This window comes from Marmota marmota, unplaced genomic scaffold, assembly GCF_001458135.2.
Source record: "Marmota marmota marmota unplaced genomic scaffold, marMar, whole genome shotgun sequence".
In the NCBI taxonomy this organism is placed as follows: Eukaryota; Metazoa; Chordata; class Mammalia; order Rodentia; family Sciuridae; genus Marmota; species Marmota marmota.
The window spans coordinates 12,843,530-12,863,111 of NW_026000242.1; the positions used below are offsets into that span (position 1 = coordinate 12,843,530).

At 38.8% G+C, this 19,582-nt stretch overlaps 1 protein-coding gene across 2 annotated transcripts in view; it reads right to left on the reverse strand.

The window, feature by feature from the left end:
• The window catches only part of Pou2af2 (POU class 2 homeobox associating factor 2), a 40,690-nt gene extending 25,831 nt beyond the window's left edge, over window positions 1–14,859 (reverse strand). The window contains exons 1-3 of one of the 2 annotated variants that reach the window (XM_048795750.1): window positions 14,681–14,859; window positions 11,987–12,107; window positions 3,310–3,416 (exon numbers count right to left, since the gene is read on the reverse strand). In XM_048795750.1, coding sequence (XP_048651707.1) covers window positions 3,310–3,416; window positions 11,987–11,996 — 117 coding nt within the window. In that variant the 5' untranslated portion in view covers window positions 11,997–12,107; window positions 14,681–14,859. Of the gene's footprint in view, window positions 1–3,309; window positions 3,417–11,986; window positions 12,544–14,680 lie in introns of both variants that reach the window. The other variant, XM_048795749.1, reaches the window with a different exon arrangement.
• Between the last annotated feature and the right edge of the window lie 4,723 nt (window positions 14,860–19,582).

A 19,582-nucleotide genomic window follows, 5' to 3' on the forward strand; every position in this document is an offset into this window, starting at 1 on the left:
CACAATACAGTAAAGCTGCTTCATAGGGCCTTGGGTCACTAGACCTTCTGTCAGCCAAAGTTTTGAGCTGGCCTCATGGATGGCTTCCCTATGTGAACTGAGATATTAGACTCATTGTCTCCTAGTGCAATGGTATGAAAAAGAGGAGGTAGTCTCAGTGTTACCCATATTATCAGAAACCCATCAGTGTTTACCCACAACATGGTGCTCTGTGATTCCTGCACACTTCACAGCAAAATAATGAACCATCATCTAATACCTACAATATATAATCAGATTTCTTATTGCCAACATTTTTTAATGACACTATTTCAATGTAGTTCCATAAAAGCTAATCATTGAATTTTTAAAAATTACATCTCAGGATCAACATGAATCTGAAGAGTAAATGATAACTGAATGTGGTGTCCTCCTTGAGATTTTCAGATATTCTAGAATAGTGGGTAGAGGACAAGACACGAGCAGGTAGACAACACACTCACCTCTGTGAGATGCTGTAAGTGCAAATCACCCCACATTTGGTTGTTCTGTATTTAGTGACCCAAATTTAAAAGATTATTGATGGTAAGATACTAGCACTGAGATATTGGGTAACACAATAGAAAACACAGGAAAGGGTGAGCTTGTAATACCTATGTGCTAAGCACTGGAGAATTAGTTGCTACTGTGGTCAGAGCTTGTTTATACTTTCTAGTCTCACTTCTTTCTGCATCATATTTTTTCATCCATTTTATTATTATTTTTGAAGGTAGCAGATTCTTCTGTGCTAGTCCACATGATCTTTTCTTTTAAATATGAAATTAGGAGTCCAGAAAATGTGCTGCTTGCTAACTGGGCATCTTGGAAACAGTCACTGCTCTTCTCTTGGTGGCAGCTTACTCATCTATAAATGGGACTGTAAACATCAACCTCATAGGCTAGTGTGTCTGTGAAGTGAGATGATGCATGAAGAGGGGCACCGTCTCTGTCCTTACATAAGAATTATTGCAGATTTTGTGTCACATGGCTTTATAGCCTGGTCTTTGGTCTTAAGCATTCAGTCTAGTGCTTGGTTATATGATTTTGTATTTTTTAAATACAAATATTTTTATGTTTCCTTTCCACCAGATTATTTATGGTTTAATGTCAGGGACTATGTTGGTACTCCATGTTCCTTGAACCTACTCTCTCAATAACTCAGTGTCACTAGGGCAGTACCAATAGCTCATCCAGTTCTTATCTGAGAGGAGCCTTGGATGTGATGTGAGGCTTGGACATTTGCTCTTTGGTCTGTGGTAAAGTTTGTAAATGGTGATGTTAAAGCCTATAAAAAATGACAAAAAGACTACTCCCTGGCCCCCACCTAATGACTCTGTTAGTAGATGTGGGATAAGCCCAGGAATCTGTATTTTAAAATACAATAATATGACTTATTATTATGCTTATATCATTTAATTTTTTAAAAAGTAAAAACTTAAAAAACTAAAGAGAAAACAAAAAATTCGTGACATGAATATCACTGATCGTGGACAAAAATCACATTAGGTAAAATTTTAGAGGGGAAAAGTTTTATCCACCATTTGGCTATGCAGTGTATCTTTGTGACTCTTATATCACATGTCTTTCTATAGAACTCTGGAGTGGTGCTTTGTCATTTGCATCACGGTATTGATGACAGCAGCAAGGTGTGGGTCACCTCTTCCCTCACACTAGGCAGACAGAATGTCCGCTTCTTAATGGTGGGTCTTATCCTAGGGCATGATTCCTACCCTTATAACTGACAATTTGCCTGGGATTTGTATCAGGTTTCACAATCCAGTTACTCCCTTGTCTGTTGTGCCTGTATCCATGGCCAAGCCCTTACGTTACTTCCACTTGAAGTTGGGTAGACGGAGTTTCCTCCTGCCCCTCCCCACCAGGAAACTAAGCTGGAAGGATATTTTTAGCATACACTCCAGATGCTTTTGAGCAGGCATAGGAGAAACACCAAACAAGAACCAGACAAGAACCGATTGTTCAGATTTCTCTGTATCAGGTAAGTTCCATGTGTGGAGCTAGGAGAGGTGGTTTAAAAGAGGACAGCAGAAAATGAGCAATACAGGATGTTCTTGGATGAGGAAATTGGAGCTGGAGTTGATTCACTTGAAGTGTGTTCCAGGAGTTTGCTTTTGGAGCTGTGTTGAACATTGTGCCCACTTTCATCAGACATGCAGTGCCAGTGTGCATCAGACCCTGCACTAGATCCTGTACATGGCGGCCTCATTTATTCCTGGTTATCTGGAGATGCCCAACAGATGCCCAATGTTCTTGTTATTGTATGGCACTTAGCAGAATAGGTAGTTATTTACAGACCTTGATAGCCAAATACTATTGCCATTCTTGAATTAGTCTTGGAGATTTGGATGAAGCCACCGAAATATTTTAGACACAGAGCTCAGACATTTATGAAGATATAGATGACAGAGGTTTAGAGTGAAGTGATAAATGCAATACAAGTACCTTCTACTAATATTTTAAAATCTGATTTTTTATGGTACCAAGATAAATTTTTCTAAGTTATCTCTGTTGGATTTAGAATGCCATATGAATGAAGGTCAGTGTTATTTCCACAAACTGAGTCTTTGTTAATTCATGACTAGGGGAAATGAAAAAGCGAGGACACATCATCTTTTCATTGCCACCAGCTAAAGTGACCAGCCAATAAGATCACTCTTGGAACACTGCTGGTAGCTAACAAATGTGCTGTGATGTTAATAATAGTTTAGAGATCGTTACATTATAATGAACCCTAGAGTTTAATTCATTTCATGTTGGGTCCAGAGAAGTCAAGTGACTTTCCCAGGGTCATACAGCTTGTCCCTGGAAGGACCATTATTCCCTCTATGTTCATATTCTTTGTACTCCACTGTGATTTACAAAACATACAGCTCTGAGGGAATGTGCATTCTATTTCTAAGGGCATATAATCAATACAGATAAATAGAGATATAAAAATTCTTTCCCCAAACCAGCGTACAATAGGATGAACAGGGCAACAGGGGGATGGAATGCTAAAGTGGAGATGTTGGCACATCTGGGTGAGTCAGGAGACTGTCAAGGGGGTGTGCTCTGCAGGCCAAGGTCATTCATCTCAGGAGAAATAAAAAAGAAAAAAACCCACAACAATAACATCATTGTATAGTGTGTTCTAGGTAAATAAGAGCTTTGCTCTTGAGAATATCAGACCCAGGAGGAGGAGATTGGTGTGTGGAGGAAGGGAGAGGGGAGATGGCCACCCTCAATCATGGGCTGGGACCCTAAGGCTTCAGTGTGTGTCAAGCTGGGACTCACGTTAAGTCTGGAGTCACTCTGTCTGGATCGTTTTTCTGCCAGGAGATCTTTGACCGTGTGCTTCACTCTCACGCCTTGGTATACTCGTTTGCTGTAATCTCCTGGGACTTAAGCAAAGGGAATAGTCATAGTCAGATCTAGATGGGGTAGTAAGGTCAACCTCCCAGGGATGTACTCAGGGTTAATAATCTTGATGCCGTTTTCCCATTCAAATGGTAGAGATCTGGAATATGAAGTGGCTTCAGTAGAGTCCAAACTCTGGTCCTTGATGGAAACTCACCCAGGCTCTGTGTAAGTAAAACAAGAAACACTCTGCATCTTCTGCACAAGAGCTCTTTAAAATGTCCTCTTTTTTCCACTTTGATTTGTCAAGATTTACTCCAGCAAGATTGATAACTTATGTTTTAATCACCAGATAAGGGATTGGATAGAAATTGAAATAATGATTCTTATTACATGTAGAAGAAGTTAGATTTGCATAACTCAGGTCACAGACTGTTTGGCTGTCCCATATCTTGGTACCTGATGGAGGAGCAGGTCAACTGGATGATCATTCCTAAGAGGAAAGTCATTTATTTACTACACTAAAAGAGTGTGCTTTGTTTTTAAAAATATGGTGACATGAGGAATTACTGCTTTAAAACTAGCCAAGGATAAGGGAAGAGTTACTTGTTCACTTAACAAATAATTTTTGAGCACTTGCTACATGCACTTACTGAAGAGATCATAGTGATTTGCAATTCACATTGACTATTTCACTTTTAGCAAGAGGAAATTGCATGAAGATATAGAGAAAACCTATTTCATGGTTCTAAAATTTGTCAATGTTGCTTCTAGGGATTGTGAGCTCCTTGTCACTGGGGATAATCAAGCAATGGCGGGAGAACTGTTTGAACTGTTTTAGAAAGCATTTAAACACCAAGTTAGTGATTGAACTAGACACATTTCAAGATATATTTTGCCTATTAAATTGGTATTCTGTAGTAGGTTGGATGGCTTCAATCCCTTTTAATTGAAGTGTGGCCGGCTTTCCAGCCAAGTCAGCTGGGACAGAATTTAGCATCAACATATATGGCAGGAGTCATTAGTATATAAATGTATGAAGCACATAACCAAAAATATTCTCTAATCTGAATTTACAGATAGTTTATTCATACAAATAAAATTGTATCACAAAAAGAATGAGAGGAGGAAAGAAAGAAAACAAACAAACCAAACAACAACAAAATAACTGAAGTTATAACCAGAGGCAGGGTGGTGCAATGGGTGGGGGAAGTTGCTGGCCTGAGTCAGGGTTTACACAGCTACATGTTAGTCACTGACTTGGGGAAAAAAAAAATCACAATTTTTTCAGTTTCATTTTTCCCCTTGTTAAAATGGATATGATCTCTTTTTTTGCTGTATTCAGAGGTTTGTAAATAAAAAATAATATATGCATATGAAAATGCTTTGGAAACTACCAAGTTTCTGGGCCTGTAAACCCAGGCAGTCCCGGTTGAGCAAGAAGGAGAATATCCAAATGATTGATTGTAGGTGTGGACTTGGGGCTGTGGAGGAATGGGGAGGAGGGCAGGAGTTGAAAAAATCTATGTTCCAAAACATAATTCAAAGAAAACCACATACAACCTGATTTAAACAAAACAAAATTATTTGAAGGGTCCTTTGGCCTAATTTTGGTATGTCTGTCTTTTGTGTGTGTGTGTGTGTGTGTGTGTGTGTGTGGTGCTGGGGTTGAACCCAGGGCCTTATGCATGAAAAGCAAGCACTCTATCACTGAGCTATATCCCCAGCCCCTGTCTGTGTTTTAATTAAAGAGGCTTGAAGTACTCCTTTCAAATAAGTCTCAAACATAAAACACAAAGACCAGAGGTTTGTTCCAAAGGAATCTAAATGTTGCTTCTAGAATTGAGAGTATCTTATTTATTTATTTTTTTGAACAGCCTAAGGCTACATTTATTTATCAGTTATTTATTGACTATTTTCTATGCGTTGACAGAATACAAAAGAACATGGTATCTATTGGAAGAGAAATATATTATAGATAATTGTGATGCTACAATAGAAATAAGGCTAAGATATTCTGAGAAACAGACTGCGCCGCTTCCTGGGGGAGCAGGGAGAGGACTGGGACAGCCTCTGAGCTGAGGCTTAACAGAGAAGGCCTGGTGGAGGTGAAACCCTAGGAATGGGGCCTGACCTTCTAGATGACTCTAGAAGGCAAGAACATTCCAGATGTACAGGCAGCCTGGGTAAAGGTCTGGACTGCAGAACAGAAAGAGGTGTGAGGGAGGAAGTGAGGCTGGGGAAACAAGTAAGGTTTAACTAACCATGGTGTTTCTGGTATACAGGAGCTTGGACTTCATCCTGTCGGCAATGAGCCACTGGAGGCTCTTAAGCCAGGGAGTGGTGTAGTTACATTTGCATTTTGGATAGACTCTTCTGGCAGCTGTGTGGAAGGTAGATTTGAGAATCATAAAGACTCATAGAGATCAGTCAGGAGGATTCTGGAATAATTCAGGCAAGAGGTGCTGGGGTCTGAGATAAGCAGGCAAGGATCAGATAGGTGTAAAATTATGTAGGTATGGGAAAGAAAGGAGAGGGAAGACTCCAGGTGATTCTCAAGCTTCCACTATGGCTCTAGGATGTAAGTTTCAGAGTCATCATGACACTGATGACAATTGAAACCAGGGAGGAGGATGGAATCCCCGAGGAAGCCTGTGACAGTCACATGATGACATACGGAGAAAACAATAATGTGTCTGGCACTCTGGGATAACAGGCTGGGGTACTCGCAAGGGCTGAGAGGATCAGCATCTAGGGAAGGCCCTGAGCACTGATTTCTGACAGGTTGGTTGGGAAGCTCGGTACTGAATGATTCAAGATGGAAATCTGGGGAGCACTTCTATTTGAAGGGCTGTCAGAGGAGGAGAAGAAAGCCTTATGAAGAGGACACATGAAGATGGTTGGAAAAGATCCAGTAAAAGCCAGGGGGAATAAGGCACGTAGAACTTAGGCAGAGACTTCCAGGGGATGGGGGGAAGGAGGAAAAGTATTGGATGCCAGTACAAGTGGTCTAGGAAGATAAAGATGGAAAAACATCCATTGCTTTCAATCCAGTGGCTGGTGTTGACCTCAGCAAGAGTGATTTTGGAAGTGTGTGTGGCTAGAACCCAGGCAATAATTCAGGGGAGGAAGTGGAAACAGGAGAGAGAGAGACGACTACTTCTTGAAGTTTGAATGAGAAGAGGAAGCAAGAGATTGGGTGATGGTTGGAAGGAATTACATTGTCACAGAGAGGTTTGCTTATGCTTTATAACTCTGTGTATTTATCAGTAGTGGGAATTGAGGATATGTGAATGGAATGGAGGGAAAGACTTAAGATTTTGGAAAAGGGGAAAAATGAGAGAAGGAGACTTCAAAGAGGAAGACATATAGTGGAATCAAGGACACAAATTGGTCCTCAGCCTCTGACACTAAAATAAGGAAGGGTGGGTAGTAAGTGGGGAAGAATGGTATTGCCAGGGACTAAGACAACCCCAATATACATGCAGCAGCCTGGAGGAGGAGAGTAACTCAGACACTCAAGGTTGGAAGAAGGCAAGGGTCAGAACCAGAAAGATGAGTCAAATCAAGAATAAGCACAGGTGATTCTCAAAGTTTGATTCCTAGACCTTCAGTATCAACATTGGCTAGAAACCTAGTAGGAATGTAGATTCTCAGGTCCTACCCCAAAGCACCCTAGAAACCTTAGGAATGGGTTTAACTAACCATGGTGTTCTCTGAAGTTTGAGAACTACGAATATCTTTATGAGGGAGGTTCCTGTGTGTGGCAGAGTGAGTTGGGCAGGGGGCAATTCTAAATTCAGGCAGTTCTGGTTGAGCAAGAAGGGGAACATCTGAGTGATTGATAGTAGGTGTGGACTTGGGCCTGTGGAGGAGGAGGGGGCGGAGTTGAAGAAGAGGTCCAGGCTGGGTCATTTGTGTGTTCCCAGACAGTCTTGGCTTCCCTTTATTCTGAAAGGCTTTTTAAGTGATGACTTCAATCTGAATTAGTGATTCATACTTTCTGTGTATGCCAAAGAGCTTAGGGGAAATATGCCTCTTCTAAATAAGTTTAAAAAATAACTACATAGTAATTAATAGAGGAATGAAATTTACAAGATGGCAAATAACCAGATCAGAACTTCTTGTAGACATAGATGAACTTCAAATGGATAGCCCAGCTCTGACCTGGACTTGAGACTTGGATATCCACCTATATTTGCATGTCCGTAGACATCTCAAATTCTACATGTCCAAATCTGAACTTTCATTCTTCCCTTTCATTTTGGTTTTACCTGAAGTCCTCTCCACCTTGGTTGATGGCAACTCCATCCTTTTAGTTTCTCAATTTCAAGGCTGGAGTCCTTTACAACTTCACAACCATTTTTGGGGAATACACAATAGGGCCACCTACACAATAGATCCAGAGTCTACTGACTTATCTTCACCTCCATCTCTAATATCCAGGTTCTCTCTATTGTCATTTAATGGAGATTATTGCAGGAGCCTTCTACTGGTTCTCCTGTACTACCCTTCACCCCTGGTTCAGTCTGCTTTCAACAGAGCAGCCATAGTGATCCTTTCAAAAAAGAAAGTCCAGTTTGGTCACTGCTCTTTTCAAAATCCTACAGTGGTTCTTCATTTCACTCAGAGTAAAAGCCACAGTCCTTAAAATGGTCCTATGTGACCCTATGCTTATACCTCTGTTCTCGTTTCCCAAGATTCTACTCTTTGCCCATTGTACTGTAGCCAGTTTTCTGAAATGTACCAAGCACTTTTGCCTTGAGACTTTGCACTGGCCACGTCTACCAGCTAGAATATTCTTCCTCCTTTTATCCACATGGCTAACTGTTCTTTCCTCCTTCAAGTCTTGGCTCAAATGTCAGCTTCTCAATGAGAACATATTTCAGGTTGCACCTTCCTCATAAAATTTGCTTGATCCCCCTTATCCTGCACTACTTATTCCCATGTAGCACTTGCCACTTTATAAAGTTCTGTAAAATTTTTGTATGTAGAGATTTATTGTTTGCTCCTTGCAAGACTCTTAAGTTCCACGCAGCTTTCCAGTAAACATCTGTTGAAAGCATTTTGTTGTTGCTGTTGATAATGAGGTGCTGCAGATCTTAAAAACCTGACTATATAAATATACGTAGTCATACATTGCTTAGAGACTGGAACGTGTTCTGAGAAATGTGTCGTTAGGTGATTTCATCATTGTGCAAACACCAGAGAGTGTACTTATGCAATTTAAAATGACTATGATGTCACTAGGTGACACAATATCATGGAAGCGCTGTCCTTCATGCAGTTAGGGCATGATTATGCTTTATGTCATAGGTGATGGAAACAATTAGATTTTTTTCAACATAAGAATATTGTGTATCATATTTTTTGGAAGAGTTGAAAAATTTTTTGAAAGATGGATCTGAGCGTAGATCCTAGAATGGCTAAAGATGAAGAAGTGGAGGGAGTAAGAAATTACAAACAGAGGCTAGCCTCAAACCTGGATGTGACAGGGAAAGGGCAGATTTAAGAGAAAAACAACAACAACAACAACAACACACACACACAATAAAACAACACCAGGATTAAGAGGAGAAATCTAAGAAGGCAGAGTAGAGTGTTGATTCTGATAGGGAAAGAAGAATTCAATTTTGACTATGTTGACTTTGAGGTTGTGGTGACATAATCAAATTAAATTAAAAATATCCCGTACCTAAAACTAGAACCTGGGCTAGAACTCTACATCCAAGAAACATCTTAAAAACTATGAGAATTAAAGCAATGAAAATAAAGTTTTCCAAGGTGGACTTTGCAATAGAAGAGTACAGTTCAAGTACAGAGCATTGGGAAATGGCTGCAGTTCTGAGCCCAGGGGAAGGAAGGGACGGAGAAGGGCCACTGTGGGAGGGGTGCAGGGTGGGGGAAGGGGCAAGGCCCAAAAGGTCACTGTGTACCAGAGCAGAAACATCAAGGGAATGAAGGAAGAAGGATCAGAGAGCAAGTGGGTTACCACCAGTTCTGTTATGCATCTGACACCCAGGTTCTCAATAAGTGCTTGTAGTATATACAAAATGCCTTAGAGAAATTGAGGAAAGTGAAGGCAAGAAAGGCCATGGGCTTAGAACTTGGGAAAGAATACTTTCATAAGACAAAGGTGGAGATGTCCTTTCTTTGGGGGTTTCATGGGAACATGGCTAAAACGATGCTCCCATGCTGTGGTCCAGGAAGGCCAACACCTGCACTTTACAACAGCTCAGAAGGGAAATTGACTTTGACAAAGCATGGAGCCTGAACAAATTATTTAAAATCCCATCTGGAGTATTTTTCATGATTTTTGAGTTTTGGGAAATTTCTGAATCTCCTTTTCTATTTTTTTTTAAGACAGACATGATATATAGAGTTCAAAAAATATTGCCAGTATTCCTAGTCTCAAACATTTTTTTTCTGTGCATGTGTCTATTTAAAGAATCCACACCTGCATAAACCAGGAGAGCTTAAGAGTTTTTATTCAAATCCTCTAGATACAAACTTGCATTCAGATTAGTTGTTAAGAAAACAAAGACAAGTGTTTCCGGAGAGAAAGCACAAGCAAATTTATCAATAGCAATCAATTTTTCCTTTAGAATTTGGAATAAAAATTTGGCACTGTATGATTGCAATTATGTTCATACAGCAGAATGTTTTTTTATTTTTATTAGAAAAATATATTTTATTTTTTGCAATGCTGGGGATCAAACCTAGGTCCTGAGCCTGCTAGGCAAGTGCTCTACCACTGATCTATGCCCCCAGCCCAGCAAATTGTTTTAGCCTTGTGACATCCTTATTCTTCCCCCTTTTTTGATGGAGAGTTTAGTCCATAATAGATTTAATGCAGCTATCACTTTAATATTATTTTGAAAATTAAACATTTTTTTGCATCAAATCACACTGGTATATTCTGAAATTGATTTAATAATTAAAATGCAGGTGATTCCTAAACCATTCTTAGTGATTAAATGGTAAGTCCACTTTCCATATTTGAAATTCATTCTAATTCTACATTTCTGATGACATTTTTGTGGAGGGCATTTTTTACTTTGAAATTCATTAGAGAGTCTAAGCTTGTGACAGAAGGTAAGGAAATAAAGAGAGCACGTGAAACAAACACAAATAAAAAAGAAAGTTACTTTAGAAAAGAAGCATTTCTATTTTGAGTTCTGCAACTGGACAATGAAGATAGTAGATGATGTCTCTGAACTATCATCCCTCGTGACTTTGGCATGGAGGCACATTGTCAATCAAGACAGAACAGAGTAAAAATCCGAATGATGGGTTATTGTTGGATATTCTGCATCTTTGTTCCATTCTCTGCCTGTCAGGAAAGGGCCAACAATGAGGTTCCAGAAAATGCAGTGGCAATATGGTATGTTGGGTCACTGCCTGGCTAAGCTACCCCTCTTATCCTTTGGGGACCTCTCTTTCCACCCCAACAGGCTTGCCTTGCTGAGGATCGAGCCCTCTCACTGAGGGGAAGGCAGATGTCTGCCCGGGAGTAAATAGTACTAGTGCCGGGCATGCTAGAAGCTATTGTTTGTATTCTACTTCTGATCTAGGAAGAGAATATATTAGTTTTACTGTGGGAAACCTCCAAGGAGATACAAGGAGAGGCAACATAGAGTCTCCAAATTTGTCCACTAATTAAATGTTCAAATTATTAAATAGAAAATAATGCATACTGCTTATGAAATCAGAAAGACTGAAAATTTTAAGGATGGAAGGCCAAATTAGTCAATATATTAGGATTTAGGTGAAGTTTGGTTTGCCGACACTATTGCTATCCACAGTCTCTCCTGACATCCCCTCCATTCCCACCTTGTAAGGCTCATAGTTGGATCACAAAACAGCACTACTGCCAGTAACCAATTCCATGTTGCAGAAGATAGGTGATTTTCTAACTATCTCCTTATCTTTTTGATAAGAAGATCTGTGATTTTAAAAAATATTTTTTCAAGATAGCTTACAAAGCATTTTTGAAATATTTTATCTGTCATTATTTATTAACATTTTAAATGCTAAAGTTTATATCTCAAATTTATTCCTGAACAGGTGGGGTTTTATTCTCTATATTGACACTAATACTCGTATCTTCAGGATGAAGATCTGTATGTAGTTTGAATCCAGGAAATGAGAATCTCTTACTTATCATGTGTTAGTAGTGTATTGCCTTTCATCCTAGCCTTAAGAGCTGAAAGCAAGATGCCTGAATAAAGGTATTTCTGGACTTCATAATTGAGGACTTAACAGAAGTTGTTTCATTTAACATAAAATTTCACAATTGTAGAGAATAATGCATTAATATTCAGATAATAATTTTATAAAAATAATGTTAGTTAAATTGATCTTTCAGAGTACATACCTAAATTCAATACAGCAAAATTACATCTAATAATTAATAATTAAATGTGTCTAGAATTGTTAACATGTTACCAAGAGTTCTAAATAGTTGGTTTCTGGTCAGTATTTTTATATGTTCTAGTCAAAATTAGTGCTATTTCTTCTTTACCTTTGCTTTGTGTTATAATTTTATGATGTCAAAAATAAAAATTAGAATTATTAAATTTTAAAAAAATTGTAACAATTGACCTTGACTTACCACTCTCCATTCTGGATGATTTTGGTGAATTTCCTTCTTAGAAGCAGCAGTACAGGGCCTCTGCAAATGGTGTCCACTCTTTGGTAAGGGATCCTGATCCCCTGGAGAGCTCAGCCTGATCCTAGTGGAAAAGCCTTCTGTACTCAGTGGAGATGCTTCTGAAATGACTTGCTTTGGATTTGATTAAATGCAAATCCTTTGGTGTATGTTTCTGTCCAATTTGCATCCCCAATGGAGATTGTATATGAAGGTACTTTTTTCCTCCCCAAGAAGATTTTTAATCAGTAACAATAGTTTCCATTAGGAACAAGCTCTCTTAAATGTTTATTATGAAAACAAGGCATCCATTATTTGTTTCATGAAAGCAGTGGCATTTTTTCATCCCTTTAATTTAGGGTTATATTTTTAAAAAACAGGATGCTTGTATGAAAAAGTCCATGTTTCTCGGTAGGGACTATCCTCAAGACTTAAATTATGGGTACATTATTTTTAAAAGCTGGGTGGTTTTCACTTGTAGATAAAATCCTAGGACGTCGTCTTCATTTAGAAACAGAAGTCTGGTGGAATGAGATGAACATTGTTACCCTAGGTACTTGTGTGACTGCATATACAGTATGACTCTACATCATGTACAACAAGAGAAATGAAAAGTTGTGTTCCATTTATGTACAATGATCGAAATGCATTCTGCTGTCATGTATAGCTAATGAGAACAAATAAAAAAAAAGAAACAGAAGTCAATAGAAGAATGATCAGTGGGGTAGACAAAGGGGAATGAAAGGGAGAGAGGAGAGATGGGATAGGAATGACTCTGACCTAATATTCCTGTGTACATATATGAATATGCCACAGTGAATCTCACCATCATGTTCATCCACAAGATGCTGATTAAAAAAATACAACTATGAGTAAATAGCAGAAAGACTAATAGAATAGAGGGAAGGGAACAGTGGGAGGAAGGAAGGAGAAGTGGATGTACTGGGGACAGAATTAGAACAAATTATAAAAATGCTTTTATAATTATGTCAAAATGAATTCTATTGTCATGTATAGTTAAAAAGAACCAATGAAAACAGAAGTCAAAACTAATGTCACAAATACAATTACATTGCCTTTTTATGATTTATGAAACAAATATAGGAGCTAGAGGTTCCTGTACTCTGCAGAAAAGCAGAATCATTTGTGTAGCTGGTTAAAAATATCTTTGTCCTGCCCCTCCTGGCAGAGTACCAAATCTTTTGAAGTAAGATTTGGATAACTACCTTTTAAAACAAACTTTCTCAGTTTTTAAAAAAGAGTCATTATGATGCATAGTTAGTGCCATGAATTCCTTTAGAGCAAAATTTAAAGAAAACAAATTTTGGGTGCTTTCTGACATTTCCCTCATTCATCTTTAACTACCTAGAGTTACTGCTTAACATCATTTTAGGTAGCAGAATACAACAGTTACTAATATGGCATTATGTAAAAATGTGGATGTGTAATCGATGTGATTCTGCAATCTGTATTTGGGGTAAAAATGGGAATTCATAACCCACTTGAATCTAATGTATGAAATATGATATGTCAAGAGCTTTGTAATGTTTTGAACAACCAATAAAAAAAATAAATAAAAAAACAAACAAACAAAAAAACCCCACATCATTTTGGCTTCTCCTGATTCTAAACAGAGCTAGAACCAGGTGCCTTCCTGGTTCCTCTGGATTTGTATAACACTTGTATTTCAGAGCCTCACATGGGCATCAACTAGTGATCGTTAATCTTGATTGTATCATTTGAGACAGTGAATGTAGTGCATTCAGAGTATGTCCTAGATATCCTGGGGTCCTGCAGACTGATATTGCAAAGTCCAAACTATTTTCATGATAAAGTCAATAAATGATTTGTCCCATTTAATAATACAATTAATGAATGATTTGCCCTTTATCGTCCCATTTTTTCATGGATGCATGTGATATCTCAACAAATTGAAAGGAGAAGCAGATGTGAGAATCCAGCTGTTATATATGAAGCTGGACATTAAATATGCAAAACAAAACCTACTTTTTTCTAATTAATTTTATTTTTGGAGTTTGGACAATAGAGTTGTTTTTTCTTAAAAAAAACAATGGTTATTTATACTAATAGGTCAAGCTTTATTATTGCTATATTAAATGAACAAATACTATTAAACAATATTAATTTATAATATAATAAATATATGGAGGAACAAAGTTTTGGGGGTCTATAATTTATAGAAGAGTAAAGGGGTCCTGGAACCTGAAAGTTTAACTGCTTCTCAAGACTCTTCTTTATAGAATATACCCCGTGTGTTCCTACATTTCAAAGCAAAAATCCAAAAGAAAAAAAATAACACTCCCAAACAAAATTATCCCAATTTCTCAGTTTCTAACACCCATTTCTGTTGGGAAAGGCATGTCCATGTTGATCCTGTGACCACAGTGGTTTTTATCCTTTTTCAAGCAGGCGTGCCCCAGCTCATTCCTACTTACACTTCCAGCCAACACCTCTACATTCAATTAACGAAATCATTAAGGGAACTACTGACTTTCTACAGTAAATTCCCCAAGCTTATAGATTCCTTTTAGCATTTTACTTTTTAAAAAGGATGGAACATTTTAAACTTTTCAAGCAGATTAGAACCATTTTAAAGCACAGATACAACACCCCATCACCAATCAAATGAAGACCAACCTCTGTAGCGTGGCGTTCAAGGCTCTCTATGACCTGGCCCCATACTGCCTTTCTACCTTGTCTGTCACTGCTTTCCTCCAAGTAGCCTGTGCCTCGGATTTCTCAAAGTGGATCTTGATCCACCTGCCTCATAGTCACTTCTGAAGCTGATAAAATTCAGTCCTTCCTGGACTTACTGAATTAGAATGCTGGCAATCATGCCTGATAACCTGCACTTTGAACCAGTCCCTCCCTTGTGTGATTCTTCAATATTAAAGGTTGATGGCTCTGCTACAACTACAATGAATTAGTCAGTGTTTTACAAGTAAGTTGCAGGCTTTTTCCCTCTCTGTCTCTGTTCATAGTATTCTCTCAAACTAAAGCACTCTGTCTCACTTTGTCTTGATTAAATTCTATGTATCTTTCAAGATTCATCCCAAATGCCACATTTTCCTCATAGTTTGCTTGTATATTCATCAAGATTGATTTAACAGCCCATTTCCTACTTGTCCTTGTTTGAATTTCTGTAATGGTACTGATTTCATGCTATTTTCCATTTTTAAAAATGTCATTTACTCATATATTTTATTGACATATAATAGCTGTACTTAGGCTTTCCGTTCTTGTCAGTGATTTGCATACCTATCCCTCATACCAACTAAGACTGTCTCTCATTTTTTTCTTCTCTGTGCATAGAGTCCATGAGAGATGATGATTTCTGGGTATAAGCAGCAATATATAAAAGATGAAGCTTAGCAAAGGATAGTCCATTATTTTTCATGGTTAAAAAAATGTTACCATGAATACGACCCTTTTTTTTTTTTTTTTTGCTACAAACCAAACACAACACTGAAGAGCTTGTAACCATCTCCCAGTAGGTTTGTCCAGAGTCTGAAGCTCAAAGACATTGTGATTTTTCTAGAGGAAGTTCAATGCAGAAATGTCAATTCACTGCAGAAGCATTTCAGATATTCAGTGTCATCAGAAGAGGTGAAATACATTAAAGCTGAGAAATTGATTTGCAATAATTACTGGCTTGTTCTTGAAAGTATCCTCTGGTACACATGTCACATTTATTTAGAGCTCCAGTATTACTTGCGTAGGATTAAATACATTTAAAAATAAAGCCAAAGGAAGGTTGTTTTCGTATTTCAAGGAAACAATTCTCTCACAGAGTTGAGTGGATGTTGTTGCTGGAAGGATGTGGGTTGGTGATAGATTTGTCTGTTTGCTTCAGTTGCTGGTTGGCTCAGGCAGGTTGCTGGGCCACAGTAAGGCTGATGATGATCTGGGGCTGCCAACTATGAAGGAGGGAAAACAAATGTGGGTTTTGGTGAATAAACTATAATCCACAGAGTACAGACATGGTTAGTATGTGTCTTCGTCTGATACTCCCGACCACAGTGCCTCTGTGTCTACCTCCTTATTAATTCCAGGGCTAGGACCCTGCTGTGGAGGTTAAGGTATCTCCTGACAACTTGGTGGTGGCATCATTAACAAACTATCAGGGAGGCAGATGTGGTGGAGGTGAAGGTGTGGAGCACAGGCCCTGGAACAGACACACCAAGGTGGTAACCAAAGTCCCTTCATTTCCCCTACTCTGCCTTTGTTCTAAGGCCATCCTATTCCCCAGGATCTAGAGGGGATGGGAGGGAGCAGTTAGGGATGCTCATTGGTTGGACCATTGGAATGTTTCATTTGAAAAGTGTCAAAGGGCTCAGGCTGGAGAATATAGCCAATAGATTATATTGCTGAACTGTAGGGAAGGTGCCAGAATGGTGACTCCAAGTCAGTGAGTTATTGAATTATTATTTAGAGAGACCTCCTTTGGATTTGTATTGGAGTTTCCTGGTTATTTAGCCATCTGGATCCTTCTACATGTGGCCAGTTTCATGACCACAGACTTTCCCTTGAATCTGGAAACAGCTGTTTTGCAAATACCATGACATTTGGGCATATTTATGGAAGCTCACTTGGAGAATAAAATGCAGATGAGAGATGGCCTTCACACTGGAGATCAGATAGCTGATATCCCTTAGTGTGGCTGGGAGAAAATTTAGTTCTAGATTTGCTGGATCAGAATAAATCACCACCAAGGGACAAATGATTACATTGATCTTAGCATTTTGTTTGGTGGCATTGGGGCAACATTTTGGGCACTGCTTTGATGAAGGACATAATTTGGGGTATATTAATCCATTGCCATGGGAGAGAAAAAAATCTGTAATCATGAGCTAGTGAAACTTTGAGGTATGCAGTTATTTTATTCACTGGGCTACACCATTCTGTGATACCCACTGTCCCCTTCAGGAGGACTTGAGTACCTTTTTGGGCCTGAGGAGATGATAAGTTTCTTTTCTGAGCAGTGTATAGGGCCTGAGGCAGGTTTTAGATCCTCACACTTCTTATTGGATTCAGTCAATTCTCTAAGATCTCCCCCAGAATCTAGGCATGAAAGTGGTTGTTAGGAATGAGGGAAAGGCCAGGTGAGCTGGAATGGTGGTTCTGCGGGTAAAGGCTGGACCATTCCCACCCGACTCTAGCACATTTCCCTTAGGTGAAGAGCTGCTGCTACACCTTAACTCTGGTGTAGTGAGGGGAAGTAGCAGTGATGGCAGGAGGATAAAAAGAAGCCCCTTTTTTTCTAACCAAGAAGTTAGATTAACAAAAGTGCCAGGAGATAAGAATCATAAGCTTCCCATATATTTAGAAATCTCAATTGTGACAAAGTGGGGATCTTGACTATGTAAGCCAAGAAGTGGGCTTGGTGAGATCTGTTGAAATAAGGATTTTACTTCACATCCATTTGGTGTCAGGCAGCAAGCTGGTTGTGGAGTATGAGGCCAACCATGTTGTGCTTCTCCCCGCTGTGGCATTGTGACATTGTAAATGATGGACAGCTTATGTCCAGACTGGTCACCACGGCACAATTGCAAAGCCAGTGGCTGGTGGTGCTATTATTATGTAACCTGTGGGCAATGACCCTCATGGTATAATATGAAATAGGACCGAGGCCCAGATATTAGAATCAAATGTTGTGGCCTATTAAAGACAGTATGTACAAGTGTACATAGTAATTCTTCTGGAATTTGCTCATATCTGAGTAAAAGAGGTAGACAATCCCAGTGAAGAGTCTTGTATTCTGGCCAGAGCTTGGCCTGAAGGATGGCCTGAGTCTACCGCCAGGGAGAACTGAGGGCTCTTGATAAATCACCTTCAGAAACATCCCTGATCCAGATTTAGCCAGGTATGTCAATGAGACGTTCGCTTCTCATGTGTGGATAAAGTATTGCATCTCAAGAAGCCAAGGTGCTGTCTATTGTCAGACACATCATGACTCTGTGCACCACTGAGAAGGAAGCAGCTGTCTTAGACTGTGTCATAGTGCCTAGCAATAATCATGACACTGTATTGGTCACAGAGCCTTCTCCTTCTGTTGGAGTTTTTTTTTTTTAATGAATTTTTGGGGATTTAGCACTATCTCCTGCCTTTAGTTGCATTATGTGACATTTAAAAGGCAATTCTTTTGTATGTTTCCCACCAACATAATGAAACACACATATTTGTAGGCATTTTCTTTTCTTAGTTTTCATGAACTCCAGGGTTTTGCTTTATAAGAAAACATGGAATTGTGGTCATTCCTCCAGAAATGAATATCTTACTAATTTATTACCTTTTACTGCTTTTTGTGGGCATGATAATTTTAGTGTCAGTGCTTATTCTAGTGTGCACATTTGAAAGATACTTATCCAACCTACTTGGTGCTAATGACTTACATAACTAGGCCAGGTTTGCTTGAACAAGGTCCAAGTTAACTCTTGTCATGGCATCCCATCTGGTAATGTCCCCTTTACTCTCTAAAGAGCCTCAGTTTGGAAGATGAAATTATGTGGTCACCTTACACATACCTCAACCAAGGTGACAGCAGCAATGGCTATGACTTAAGTTGCAGTGATGTGGCGACAACAGCTGTGCCATCAGTGCTGCTCAGATGACAGTGACTGTGGCACAACTTCATTTGGAAATGCTGGATTGTGAAAACATACGTATCTTAGAGTCCTGAACACAAGGAAGAACTTTTACAAAATTATGTGTCTGAGAGTTCGTTTCCCCAATCTTTTCCTCTAAAAAGAAATGAAGATGAGTTTTCATTCAGCCCTTCAAATGGGTCACCTATTGCATTTCTACAAGGAAAGTCATATTAAGGGGCTGGTGGTTTAGTGGGGGAGGCAGAAAAAACCTAACTGCTAGAATGCCATGTGAAAAGCACTCTTTGGAGATTATTATCCCTGCCCTCCAGGTGTTCCTAGTTCTGTACAGTGTTTCTTAACCATTTTAAAATTCAAGCTTCTTTTTGATAAACATAAAACACTCCCTTCTTCTAAAGATTCAGAAGTAGGCATCTTTCCCCCCATCTTTTCTCCTCTTCCCTTTTTCTTCTTATCACTGGGTAAGTGGAGGAAAGGGTTCTGCACAAATTAAGATAATGCAAAAAAAAAAACACAACAGCATGGGTCCCCTAATATTAATACAAATGTTTAAAGAATTATGAGAGGCTACAAAGAGACTTAGAAAACAGGAAAGATCCTTAGAGATGGATGCATTTAAGGTGAGTTTTGGTGTGTCTGTGTGTGTGTGTGTCCGTGTGTGTGTGTGTATTAGTATATGTTTTCTATGTATCCATCCTTCTCCTCTAAAATAAACGTCATTAAGTTTTTTGTGTGAATTTTTCCCTAGTTTCTTTATGTATTTACTAGTAAATATAGATTCTTACCCTACTTTCAGCTTCTACCACACAGCACTTTATGTACACCATTTCCTTCTTTATTTTTCCTAATTACCTTAGGGACCATTCTTTTAAATTTCTTTTGCAGAGATGTGCTATCACTCTTTCAATCGGTTTTCTACTAATAAGCATTTAAG